The 15,235-nt window shown below is 28.4% G+C and overlaps 1 protein-coding gene across 2 annotated transcripts in view; it reads right to left on the bottom strand.

Annotated features, from left to right (window-relative positions):
- trr-1 (Toll-receptor-related 1) overlaps nucleotides 1–15,235 on the bottom strand; it is a 56,318-nt gene that overhangs the window by 12,394 nt on the left and 28,689 nt on the right. For both annotated transcript variants that reach the window (XM_065798944.1, XM_065798945.1), the window contains exon 4: nucleotides 7,209–7,271. In XM_065798944.1, the coding sequence (XP_065655016.1) occupies nucleotides 7,209–7,271 (63 nt within the window). The remainder of the gene's footprint in view (nucleotides 1–7,208; nucleotides 7,272–15,235) is intronic.

Raw genomic sequence — 15,235 nt, 5'->3', positions numbered from 1 at the left:
ATAATATATAAAAAATCTTCTCAAAATAAGAAAAACACAAAACTATCAAGAAACTAATATGAGTAGAATTCCCTAAAGCTAAAAAACCAATAGAAAGCAAATTAGCTAATTTTTTGGAAAAACTTTTATCAAAAAGATTTCCAAAAAAATACCTGCTCTAAAACAAAAGAATTTTACTATTAAAAACTACAAAATAATAACTAATCAAAAACAATAGTTGAGAAAGAGTGAGACTAGCAATAAACCATGTCAGAGACACATAACTATATTCAAACTGATTAAAACCAGAGCTAGGTGTCATTATTAAATCTATTTTTATCTATTTCTGAATTTCAGTTAAAAAAAAACGAATTTTAATTCAAAATTTTTTTTTAAGTTACTTTCAGTTTAAAAAAAAACTGCATACATATACAGTATAAAAATAAATGTAAAAACTTTGAAAAGTAAATGAAAAAAATTAAGCTTTAGAACAAAAATAACAGTATTTTAAAAATGTTTTACATAAAAAAAAAACCTTTTTTTAATATCTGCCTTTTTATGGTCAAATGTTTATTTAGGTTTTTATGGTCAAATGTTTATTTAGGTTTTTATGGTCAAATGTTTATTTAGGTTAAAGTTAGGTAATAGGTTTACTTTTTGCACTTTTTTTTCCTTGTTTGTTTACTGTAAAAGCTGTTTTAATCTCACAAGCATTTTGATCCTCAAGTAAATGCCATTTGACTTTATCATTTGTAAGGAGTTCTCCACATAGTGGTTGTCAAATCTTTCTTTTTTGTTTTTGTTGTTCTAGTAAGCTGAGTTTTTAGCTGCTGTTTCTGCAGATACATTAGAATATATGATCGACTTTAAGGCTTCTTGCATACCAGGTCATGGGGTTTGATATCTTGGAGATTCTTTTATTTTCTATCAAAGAAGAATACAGATAATTTTCTCCTTAAAAAATAACAAATTGTGGTAGATATCTTCCATCTGCAGAAACACTGAACAGTTTTACCAGAAGAAGCAGCCAGTTTGTATGCATCTTTGCTTTTTGGATGTAAAAACACATCAAGGTTGTATATACTACTTGGTACAATATTATGATCATCAATTATATCTAATAGAATAGTAAAAAATTTGTCAACTTCTTGTGTTAAACTTTTAGTTCTCGAAAATGTAAGTGTTTCAGGTTTAGGAAATCGCAGTTTGTTAACATGATGTTTCTTAAAAGTATTTATCCAATCTTTGCCAGTAAGTCTATTTTTAAAAGGACTTTCATCTTCTTATATATATATATATATATATATATATATATATATATATATATATATATATATATATATATATATATATATATATATATATATATATATATATATATATATATATATATATGTAAATTATGTTAGTGTATTTTACAAATAGAGTGCTCAATGTTCTTAAAGAACAGAGCAATAATTAATTAGTAAAAAACACTTATCTAACTTTTATCTTCGACTTGAAGTTTCACCATTGCTGGATCATCAGGAAGAGTTACTAAATCTCAAAAAAAATTCAATTTATAGAAAAAAATATTTTACAGGAAGTTATAAATTATTATAAAAAATTTTTAATTACTATATTTTTTTGTTAACGAGAAGTTACAGAAAGTAATTATGAAATAATTTTCTTTGGAATGGGGATAGTTTAATTTGGTCATTTGTTTTTATAATTTTTTAAAAGGTATTTATTTTCGTGCCTACATTTAGAAATTAATTCAGATTTTTTATTTAATAAATTTTCTTGATTTAAATGAGTAATTATTTCAAATTTTTCTTGCAAACATAGCATACATTTTTTGGAAATGTTATTATAGGCAGGGGCAGATTTTAGAATAGACCATTGTAAATTAAAATTTTTATTTTTTTCTTTTAAATCCCAAATATATTTTGACAGCATAGTCTCTTTTGAATATTTTTTGTGTTTAAACGATTGTTTGTGGTTGGCATAACGTTTTTTCCATTCCCCCTCGGTCAAGCCAATATGTTGTTTATCAGGGTTGTTATGTGAGGAAACAATGCACTTGTAAATTACATTTTTCGAAAGGCATTTTCCATTTAGAGGGCAATCTATTTTTTGTTTACAATTACAATAATCAGTGTTTTTTTCTTTTATATGTTCATTTTTATTAATTAACGCGTAGTTGTGGCCTTTTATAATTCTTTCTAAATTTTTTGTACAACTATAACTTACTTTAATGGTATTTCTGTTAAAAATCTTATGTAATTTATTAGAGGGAGGAAAATATTTGTCTACTAATTTTAGAAAAATTTTACCTATATTTGTTGAAACATTTTTGCTGTACGGGGGGTTGAACCAAATTATGTTTCTATTTCTATTACGCTTTTTTGCAATTTTCTTTTCAAATTTTAGCTCGAAATTTTGAAAGCCACTTTTTTTAAGGGCATCTTCATAAACGCGTTTAGAGGAGTTAAAAATATTTTCATTAGAAGAGTTTTATTTAGCCTATTGTTAATTGAAATTGGAATTTGTTTTAGAATTTGGAATTAGAATAAATAAATATAATTAGAATAAAAATATTGGCTTTTTGAGATTTAGTAACTCTTCCTGATGATCCAGCAATGGTGAAACTTCAAGTCGAAGATAAAAGTTAGATAAGTGTTTTTTACTAATTATATATATATATATATATATATATATATATATATATATATATATATATATATATATATATATATATATATATATATATATATACATATATTTATATATATATATATATATATATATATATATATATATATATATATATATATATATATATATATATATATATATATATATATATATGTATATATATATGTATATATGTATATACAGTCCCATGACAATTTATTAGTGCCACCAATATTTTCTTCATATTTTCTTATTCAAGTTGAATTTAACAATTGAAAAGCAATGTAATATATTTTAAATGTATTACTTATAAGAAGTCAATTATGTATAAAGTTAATTTCTTCAGATTTTTTTTTACTATTGGCATCCCTGACGTTTCTGGAAGCCAACTTGTCACGACACTATTACTCAACTGTCATCTTTACAAGCACGTGATTGTTTTTCTCTGTCTATTTTATCGTTTTCTTTTTTTTAAGTGCAATATTTAGTTTTTATTTGTTTTACTAATATAATTTAAAGTTGTAAATAAAGATTTTATAATACTATTATTACAGAAAGGTCATTTTTGATAATGTTACAACTCTAACCTCAAAAATCTTGTATTTTTTAGTAATGGGTAAAAAAGAAGATCTTTCACCAACAAAAATTGGATTTATAAAAGCATTGATAAATGAAAAAACACTTTCACAGCGTGAAATTGCTAAAAAATGTGGTATTTCACATACCTCAGTACAGAGAGTTGTCAAAAAATTGGATATGGGTGATAACTGTTCACCGAAAAGGAATAGTAAATGTGGTAAAAAAAATTTTTTGACTCCTTGTGGTGAAAGAACATTGTCGAAAGTAATAAAGGAGGATAGGACTGCTACTAATTCTTTCTTAAAAAATAAATTACAAGCCTCTGGAATTCAAATGTCCACCAGAACATCGCAGAGAAGACTCAATGATCTCGGTTATAATAGTAGAAGGCCAGTAAAAAAGCCAAAGTTAACAATCAAAATGAAAGAAAATAGATTGAAATGGGCTCTGAAGTATAAAAACTTTACAGTAGAAGATTGGAAACAGGTTTGTGTTTAAATTGTTTTAATATTTTTATATGAAAACACACATGGAATGAGAAATTATAAAACAATATTTTGTTTGAGGTTTGCTTCAGTGATGAGAGCACATTCCAAGTGATGACAAACAAAGCTCAGTATGTTCGCCATAAAATTTTGGAAAAATATCACGAAGACTGTGTTATAAAAACTGTGAAACATCCAACTTCTGTCATGATTTGGTCCGTGATAAGCGGAAAATAATCTATCAGGATTTGGGTCGACTCTACGTTGTAGAGGGCATTATGAGGCAAGACCAGTATCAAGATGTCTTGCAACATCGATTGTTACCACAATTAAGGGATTGGTTTGGTGAAATGGAGAAATTTATATTTATGCAAGATGGTGCCCCTTGCCATACTGCAAAATCTATAAAAAAGTTCCTCTCAGAAAAAAAAGTTCCATTATTGGATTGGCCAGGTAACTCACCAGACGTTAATCCAATAGAAAATGTTTGGGAACTCCTGAAGAGAAAAATTTTATAAGAAAATATCACAAACAGTTAATTTGATTGAAAAATTATATATTATTGGAACCATGATATAAATTTAAAAGAAATGTCATTAAAATGTATTGAAAGCATGCCTCGACGCGTCCAAGCAATTATTGATGCCAAAGGCAGACTCACAAAATATTGATACAATGTGTGTCTATCATTAGGTTTATTAATTTTTGTCACTATTTTATAGATTTATTTGGTTTTATTGTGTATATGAATGTTAATCAATTAAAAATAAAAAGTATTTGAATACATTTTAATTGTTTACTGCATTTTATAACCCCAAGAAAAATACAGAAAAAATGTAGGTGGCACAAATAAATTGTCATGGGACTGTATATATATATATATATATATATATATATATATATATATATATATATATATATATATATATATATATATATATATATATATATATATATATATAAATTATGTAATAACTGTAGTTAATTATGTAGTTATTTATGAAAAGAATTCTTTAGAATTAGGATAATTTCAGTTTAGTCATTTTTTTTTTTTTTTTTTTTTTTAGAAACTAATTTAATTTTTTTGTTTAGTAAACTTTCTTGACCTAAATGTTAACTTGCCAAGAACAAGTTGTAATGAACAAATTGTACAGTCAAATTCTGAAACAAATTACCTGTTGAAACAGTGGAAGTTAAAAATCTCAACTTATTTAAAGCTAAATTAGACTAAATCAAGTATATTTAACTCTTTTGTTTTGTCTGTAAAAGATTTAACATGGCGTTAAATCTCAACAGTATTGTATATTATTATATATTTATTATTTATTTTATTATTAAATGAGTAATAGTTTACTCTATTAAAATACTCAAAAGAGACTATGCAGTCAAAATATATTTGACAACTAAAAGAAAAAAATATTATTTCAAATTAAACTGGTCTATTCTAAAAAGCACGCCTGCTTATAATAACTTTTCCAAAAATTTATACTGCATTTACAAAAAACAATTTGAAATTATTACTCATTTGGATTTACAAAACAAAAAAACTGAATTAATTTCTAAATACAGACATAAAAATAGGTACCTTTTAAAAAATTATAAAAACAAATTACCAAACATAGTTATCCTAATTCTAAAGAATTCTTTTCATAAATAACATTTTAATTTTTAAGTAGTTGATGCAACTTCCTGGTTGCAAATTTAGTTGCAACTTCCTGGTTGCAAAATAACTCCAGTTATTACATAACTAATTATAACAATTCCTAATTTCCTGTGAAATGTTTTTTTTTTAATTTGAATTTTTTGATGCTTAGACATTCTTCCTGATGAACCTACTGAAAGATATATACATATATATATATATACATACATGTGCAAAAGTTTAGAAACAGTAGAATAACCCGCAATTATATCAGGTTTTTGTAAACAAAAGCATCATAAAAGGTCAAATTTTTTCTGAAATTTATTATTTGAATTAATTTGAGATATTTCAAAAGCAATGAAGTATAACTAATTGAGAAATTATTTGTGAAGTTTTATAATTCAATTACGTAATGATATTTTAAAATAATGGGAAAGGCTAAGGAAGTTTCAGATGAAATAAAGAAATTAATTATAAAAGCTGTGGGGAAAAAAATGACTTACAAAAGGATTTCTGAACTTTACAATGTTTCTAAACCAGCAATATGTCACATTATGAAAAGGTTTCGTCAGCGCAAAACTATTGAAAGCAAGCCTCGCTCTGGAAGACCTAAAGTTACAACTGAAAAGGCTGATAGATTATTAGTAAGGTTTTGCAAGAATAATCCTCGCATGACTGCTGTCGAACTTAATTCAATTATGCATCAGTTTCATGGCACAAACTGTAGCGTTGATACAACTAAACGTTGATTATGACAAAACAATCTGTATGGTCGCCGTCCAGTTAAGAAACCTCTTATATCTGTGAGAAATTTAAGAACCAGAATAAAATTTGCAAGAGATCATCTCAGTTGGACAGTTAATAATTGGTCAAAAGTCCTTTTCTCCGATGAATCAAAGTTTATGCTATTCAGTAGTGACGGAATTAGATATGTCAGACGTCCAATAGGAGACAGATTCAATACAAAATATCAGTTACCTACTGTTAAACATGGAGGAGGAAATGTTATGGTTTGGGGGTGTTTTAGTCATGACAACCTGGGTCCCATTCATTGCATAGAAGGTATTATGGACCAAAGAGTTTATTTAGACATAATGAAGAACATTATGTTGCCCCATGCAAAGGACAAAATGAATTGCAATTGGATCTTTCAACAAGATAATGACCCAAAGCATTGTGTGCCAGATCTGTTAAGGAAAATTTTCAATCAAAAAAAGTCAACGTTCTTGAATGGCCTTCACAGAGCCCAGATCTCAATCCCATTGAGCATCTTTGGGAGTACATTGACAGGCAATTAGTTGGTAGAAAACCAACCAACAAAGACAATTTATTTGGTTTGATTAAAGAATGTTGGTTTAATATTCCTCAGGATGTTCTCATTAATTTCAGTTGATTCGATGCCTAGTCGCTGTGATGCTGTTTTAAAGGCAAATGGATATGCCACCAAATACTAACTTTTTTATTGAAACTATTTTATTAAAAAATTGTAAATTTTGAAAGTTTTAGTAAATATTTCAGCTTTATAGAAATAAATAATAATCCAAATTCAGCTGTTTCTAAACTTTTGCACGGAAGCCTTTTTAAAAAAACAATAAAAATTAATTGACAGGTGAGTTTTAAAAATTTTGTGAAATGGATTTTGAATTGTTATAATATAGAGCACATTCGGTAAAAATTTCAGGTTCTTTGAGAAAGTTTGTGAAAAATTATGCATTAAAAACTGAAAAAAAGTAGGTGTTTCTAAACTTTTGAATGCTACTGTATTATGTATATATGAGAGTTCAATTAACCCTTATAAAACCATTAAAAATCTTGTATAAAAGACATCAAACTTCTTTAAAACTAACCTCTTAAATAAGGACAACATGCTTCTGCATTTCTTCTAACAATATCTGGTTGAGTAAGATTTTCTGTGGAATTTAAAAATAAAAATGAACTTTTATCATGTTATAGTGTAAAATTAAAAATATAAAACTAATTAGCTATTTTAAAAATATTTAAAACTAGTTTATTTTTGTTTTTAAAACTTTTAAAAAGTAAAATTTGCTGCTTCAATTGAATGGATTCAAAAAGTAAAAACATTGAAAAAAAATAATAAACTTTATTATATCCTAATATAATAATATATTGTGATTATTTATTAGGTTAAAACCAAGTGATAAAATCAATAATAATCTATAATATAATAATTGAACTAATATTAATTATTATGTTAAAACCAATGTTCAAACCTAAAATATAAAAATATATAAACTTGAATGTTCCACTAACCAAAATATAACCAGGCACTACTTGTTGAATCAAAGAACAAAAATCATTCAGCAAAGTTGCATCTTTTAAATATAATTGTTTCTTGATATCACAAAATGAATTTTTTTAAATTCAACTAAAAATTATGCTCTAGAATCCAACAAAAAAGCTGTCATTAACAAAGACTAAAAAAATCTTTTATATGGATCTGATTGTATTACTTATTGCAAAGATAAGGTAGATAACCGTTTGTATAAAACTTTTCCTCTATTTTATCTCTTGAATCTAATGATAACACTCATCCTGCCAAGCTAGCTGTAATATGTAACCATAATAGCATATGGTTTGAAAATTAGCAAATAAGGTTAATATTCATTTCTGTTAAGATTCATTGGAGAACATTTAAAATGTGCTCCTTGTGGTTCGGTTGCAGATGACAACTTAACAAAGATATTTAACTGATAACAACAGAGAGATTTTATAGATTATTTTTTTACTATCAGTGTATTGTTTCTATTTTCATTGCGTTTGTTGTTTCAGATGAACTTTCTATTATCAGTGCATGGTTTCTGTTATCATTGCATTTGTTGAGAATGATTTTTAGTAGATGGCACTAGAGTTGCTAGCTCTTTAGAGCAGTGCCCATTATAATATTTGTATAAAAGAGAAAGAGAAGCAACATTACAACTATGTGATAATGGTTGAAGGTTGGCTGCAAGAGCAGGTCCAACTATGTTTACAATGTATTTTTGCACCTTGTCTAAAAGAGAAAGCGTATTATTAGGAGATCTGCTCCAACGGCAGGCAACAGTATTCCATACAAGGATGGATTTGAGATTTATAGAGATTGAGAATAGAATCTAAAGTAAGAAAGAGCTCAATAAAAAAATGCAACCTTAGCAGATGCTAATTTTGCAATGGATTTGATATATGGTTTCCAAGAAAGATTGGAAGTAAGAGTTAATCTTAGAAGATGAAGGGTAGATGACTCATCGAGTACATTACTGTTCATAAATATCGGAAGATCTAAATTATTGCGATAATAATTGGCTGAAAAAAATTGAGTTTTATCTGAATAAAAGTTCACCAGAATTTTTTTAAATAAGGATTACAGATGTCACTTTCAAGCAGGCTGGAAAACAAGACTCTGATAAGCACTTATCAGAGTCTTGTCTAACCAGGAAATCACTTTAGATACAGAAGCTGGAATGAAACAAATGTCAAGCAATAGATCAACCTGTTTGACAGCTAAATCAGGTAGAACGATACTAGCAGAATCAAGAGATGATACTGATGAAAAGTTCTTAGCAAACAATTTAGCTTTGTCTTTCGGTGAGGTGACAAAATCTGAACCATACAATAGAGGCAGAATAACAGATTTGCCTATATTATTGATACTGTTAAAAATTCTCCAAAAGTCAGGAGAGCCTAATTTTTGTGATGAAATATGAGATTTCATGACCTGAGAATAGCGGGCTTTGACGTTAGACAAAACCTTTTTACAATAGTTTTTAGCAGTAATAAACAGATGTCTGTTTTCTGGAGAAATGTTTTGCTGATAGATATGGAAGTAACGGTTTCGATGTGGAGATTGCAGCAGCACAATGTGGGGAAAACCATGGAGAAGAGTGAGGCTTGACCTGGAATTGTCGAGAGGAAATAAAAGATTCCATGCCAGCCTGAATCTAAGAAATTAGCTTAGAACCACATTTTTTAGCAGGAAGACAAAAGATTTCTATCCACACCATCACAAGGAAAATCACGGGAAGAATCCCAGTCAGCTTTAAGGTAGTTGTAAGAGGTACGATGATAGAGGGATTCAGATGATGAAGAAGAATGAGATAATAGTTTTAGAGAGATCAAACTATGATCAGAATCACCTTAGGGTGAATGTGGTGAAACTGAGCACTGACTAGGATCAGAAACAAGACATAAGTCAAGTAGAGAAGGTAATTTATTTGGGTTGTCTAGAAATTGAGTTGAAAAGTTGACTATTTGAGTAAGGGATTGAAAAAGGCAAAAGTTGTGGGCTTTAATGCCTGCAGAGTCACTGACACTAGAGCCAAGTCATTCTGTATGATGAGCATTAAAGTCACCAACAACAACAATATTGGCTGATGGATAAAGAGAGAGTGTGAATTCTTATGAATGTAAATGCCCAGCCCAAGCATCTAACTATTGGAGTCTTTACGGAATAAAGGAAGATAACCATTAACACTAAGATCATTAGATGAGACAGCTGAACTCAAATTAGTCTCATAAAGAGCAAGTAGGTCTGGTGAACTTTGCAAGAGATAAGACTCAACAGAAGAAAAGTTACTTCAAAGACCACGAATATTAGTGAATGATAGGTATAGAGAACTTGGTAATGACAATGGTTTTTTGTGTTTTATAGTTTTTGGTGCTTTATTTATTTTTAAATTTGTTTAAGAACTTGACTTAAAGTATTGATAGTACTCAGCAAACTGTTTAATAGCTCAAGCAATTGCCTCATTACCATTGATAAACCCCAAGCCATAACAAAGGGCCCCAAATGTGGCCTTGTCAATGCACACCAAAAGTACAAACAGGGACACCATCCATGCGCAACATGACACTGTTAATACTTTGATATTTTTTAGCTGTTGATGGCTACCACAGTGTTTGGGAAACCTGACTACTAGCCGGCCTCAGGCCCATAAAACTGAGTTTTAGAGCGGTACCCTCATTAGGAGATAATAGAATGAGTTGCCTTGTCATAAATCAGAGACAAAAGCAAAACCCATGCATTTAATCACAAAGATCCAGCATTCAACATCCTAAACTGGAAACAATGTATTATAAATATATCTACGCCAGCCTAATAGATGAAGAAGGGATGCGAGGCTGGTCAACAGATAGAATTTGTTTACCCCTTAAGTCTTTGCCTAGGAGGCCTTCTACAAGACAGTAGCCGGATGCATTTAACATCTGCCCAAGATGAATATTTTTATCAAAACACCATCTCTAGCCTTTACTCAACCGAGAGTCCCAGGGGTTGTTTTAATTCAGAGTTGGCTTCTCCTAGCCTAAAAAAATATTAAACATTTTACTAATCCATTTTCATTGCACTTTATAGTTTTTACGTAAAAACATAAAGTCACTTAACTAATATATTTTACGTAAAAACATAAAAAGTCACTTAACTAATATATTTTACGTAAAAACATAAAGTCACTAAACTAATATATTTTACGTAAAAACATAAAAATTCACTTAACTAATATATTTTACGTAAAAACATAAAGTCACTTAACTAATATATTTTATGTAAAAACATAAAAAGTCACTTAACTAATATATTTTACGTAAAAACTTAAAAAGTCACTTAACTAACATATTTTATGCGGTATGAAAACTGTTTTTCGCAGTAGAAAAATTTATAAAGAAACTTTCAAATTAAATGTATTTGAGCTTGCAAAAATAAATAAAATTTGAATTTCATTTCTTAAAAAAACTAAAAACACACATATTATTAAATATTTTGGCTCCTCATTCACGCTTCTTTTTAGCAACAGGATCAGTCATCTGACTTTTGCATTATTTTTTGTTCTTTACAAATCTTTTTACTTTCTTGTTTCCTTTTCCATATTTTTCTTTTCCTTGTCCTCTTTTTTATCCATTTCCAAAACTTCATCAGCTGTAAAGATTCCATAATTAATTTTCTTGTATTTTATATTTGTTTTGCATTTGATTGGTCCTGGTAGTTTAGGCACATCCTGAATTAAAGTTAAAGAAACTGGAACTGCCATTTCATTATGAAATGCTGGTGAAAGTATATCAAGCTGTTGCTTCATAACTAAAGAATTCAGAACATAGCCATGGGTGGCTATGTTCTGAATCCAACCATGGATCTAACTCAAAAGGTTATGCAATGGCTCTATATTTTCCTGTAGTTTAGAGACATAATGAAGAATAGCTGTTGCCTTATCAATTGGAACACAAAAAGATTCTACATGAAAAAATCAACATAAAAATATTTAATCAAAGAAATAAACCATTTTAATTATACTGACAACCTGTATGGTTACCTTGAACAGCAGCAATTAGTTAATTACTGATAATGTTTTTACTAGATGAAGCTGCGCTTGAAAAAGTAGGAAATTCAAAACATTTAGAAGTTATTGTAGATCAAACTGGAAGCAGATTCAGAAGAATTATCTTCTCCAATACACTGCTCGAGATGAACATTCTCAATATTTAGTGGAAAAAAACTTTTATTAAGAAACCTTTAACTACTTTTGATTTCTTATAAGAAATTTCTTATAAGGAATGATCTTACCCAATATTTTGTTGGAAGTCCATTTTTGAACTGCAGCGTATCTGAAGATTTTTTAAGTTTCAGCATGCCTGAAGCCGCCTTAATTAAATCATCCTTTGTTTTAGGATCGCTCAAAATAGATGACATAACAAGCCATTCAACCAATTATTCTTGTTTAAATTCAGTTAACACATTTTTTAGACCAGCTTCCTTCAGACAAGCTTCTTCTCCATCAAAAGAATTGCAACTATCCATGTTTACATTATAAATCACATAAATTACTTTATTTAATCAAAAAATAAAAAAAAATTTAAATTTTTCCATTAAAATGCTGCAAAAAACAAATTTTTTTACCACAAAAAGCATATTCATTGTTTACATAATTTTAAAGGCATTAATTGAATAAACATTATATTTCCATTGATGAATCAAAAACATTAAATATAATTATGTATTCTCAAATATTACTCATTATCATCAAAGATAATAGCCATCAAGTGTAGAATAAAATGAAAAACTTGAATCACCTTAAATTTTATTTTACAGAAGAAAAATTCAATCCTTGAAATTTAATTATGTGTTAAAGTTATGTAAACAATAAATTTTAAATTTTGTTTAGAATGGTTTTGTAAGCCTTTTTACAGGTTTTGTGAGCAGTGAATCAGAACATTTCAAGTACTCTCTAGCTTTTTTCCCATAAAATAGTATATACAGTAAAAAAAACATACTGCAAAAAACAAATCTTTTACCCTAGATAGGTTAATATTATAATGGAAAATTTATTTATTAATTGATACTTTTAATTTATGTTTGGTTAAAGCAATATCCAAATCTCAAATAAATTACAATTAGACAGGTTTTTACAATTAATTGATGTTATTAAATGTTTATATATATAAAATTTTTTACCAATCTAAAGTGCTTATCAATTCTAGTTGTTAAATGTCTGGTTTCTCTAATATAACTGGCAGTACACCCAGTGCAAGAAAATTTGTAAACAATATCAGACTTAAACAGCTTAGGAAGTTTAGGTAGGAAGACTTTTAGGAAATGGATCTTTTAAACAAAAATTATTTTTTATTTAATTATTATTTAGATACACTTATTCCTTTTCAACATCAATTTGTCATAAAAAAAAACTTATACAGATCTGTTTACAAAACTTTTTTAGTTTTGTTCCCTCTTGCTAAAAATTTAGTCTTATTCGTTGTTTGATTTATCAAACATATAAAATTAGTAATACTTGGCTGGGATTTAATAAAGACATAAAAAATATTTTTTTTGTGTGTTACAAATGATGAGATGTTATAATCGGGTTTTATTTTTTTCATCATTATTATCATGAAAATTGCGCCCTAAGAACGTGATTGGATGTAATGGTTCTCACATGACCGAAAAGGTGGACTGACCAAAAAAGTGGCGTTAAATGGGGCGTCAAGGGGTGTGACATGGTCACAAGTGACATGGTGACACGGTGACAAGTGACATGGTGAAAAGTGACATGGTGACAAGTGGTGACAAGTGACATGGTGACATGGTGACAAGTGACATGGCGACAAGTGACATGGTGACATAGTGACAAGTGGTGACAAGTGACACGGTGACAAGTGGTGACATGGTGACAAGTGACCACTTGTCACCGTGTCACTTGTCACCACTTGTCACTATGTCACCATGTCACTTGTCGCCATGTCACTTGTCACCATGTCACCATGTCACTTGTCACCATGTCACTTGTCACCATGTCACTTGTCACCGTGTCACCACTTGTCACCATGTCACACCCCTTGACGCCCCATTTAACGCCACTTTTTTGGTCAGTCCACCTTTTCGGTCATGTGAGAACCATTACAACCAATCACGTTCTTAGGGCGCAATTTTCATGATAATAATGATGAAAAAAATAAAACCCGATTATAACATCTCATCATACAAAATAATCAATTTCCACAAAAAATTATTGACTAGTAAATAAAATTTATATTTACTACTGATAAAATACAAAAATATTCTTGTTTAAAAGATCCACTTCCTAAGCTGCTTAAATCTCATGTTGTTTAGAAATATTATTGCAATGGCTGTAATACCAGTTATATTGGAGAACTTTCAGACATTTAACAACTAGAATTGATAAGCACCTTGGTACTGATAAAAAATCCCATATATATAAACATTTAATTACATACCCTAATTGTAAAAACCTGTCGAATTATAATTTATTTGAGATTTTGGATACTGCTTCAACTAAACATTAGGGGTGTTCAAAAGTTAGGTCATAGAAAAATTTCACTAACAAATAGGCAATTTTTTGCGGACTATAATAAAGAAATGAAAAACTTGTTATTTGTTATTTTTTTTTAAATAATTTTTTTATCTCGCGCTGGCCTCTTCAAGTTTTCAAAAAAAAATATATTTTTGTAAATTGCTTAATATTTCGGGAAAAAAATAAAAAAACTTAATACTATCTTAACTAATGAATGTTTATGTTATTTAAAAGACATATACAAAAAAATACCATTGTAGGTTCATTTTCATGCTTTGCGCAGACCTGTAACAAATGTTGACACTTTTTACCGGTTGCAACCAATCAATCAATGAAATCCAGGTTTTTTTAACAATGGTTCTTCTGATGAAGATTGAACTCTGATTTTTTTTATGTATGCTTAAACAATTAATAATAATCAACAGTGTATTTTGATTACCTGCCTGAGAAAGAAGGAGGGGGGAAGGCCTTTCTAATAATGAATCATTTTTGAAATAACCAATAAGGATTGGAATTTTTCTGGTTAAACACGTTTCCGTTTTCTTGCTAATAATGATGAAATCTTGAAGTCATAAAAAATTAAAAATAGATAAGATTTGTTTAGTAATAATAGAAGATTTGTAGAGAGGTGTAAGTGAATTTTAATATAAAAAGCGAAATTTTTTTCTGTGATTTAGCTACTTTATAATTTTCTTTGTATAGTTGTTATAGTATTTGTAAAAACATTTTTGAATCAAATGGCAATTATGTAAGATGATCAATGTAAATCATTTAAATTATTAATAGAATTAAAAAATGAGAACAAAAATAATTTTAAATTTAAAACTATAATTTAAATGATAACCATTTTAAAAAACTTGAAAAATAAGTATATAATAACCCTTGTTTTTTAAATAGAATGCTATGCACAACAGTAACAGAGCAGTATCAAAATGAATGCATTTTAGAATCCATTTATGTAGCTTAGATCTGGATTCCCAGTTATCAGTGCTAGTAGGCTGGTCACGAATATCAAGGCATATATCACAAAGTATATAAATCTGAAGAAGTCACAGCACAAGACATGCCAAGGATCTATTGCT

This window comes from Hydra vulgaris, chromosome 06 (genome assembly GCF_038396675.1).
Source record: "Hydra vulgaris chromosome 06, alternate assembly HydraT2T_AEP".
NCBI lineage: Eukaryota > Metazoa > Cnidaria > Hydrozoa > Anthoathecata > Hydridae > Hydra > Hydra vulgaris.
This window is presented reverse-complemented; position numbering and strand designations above follow the sequence as displayed.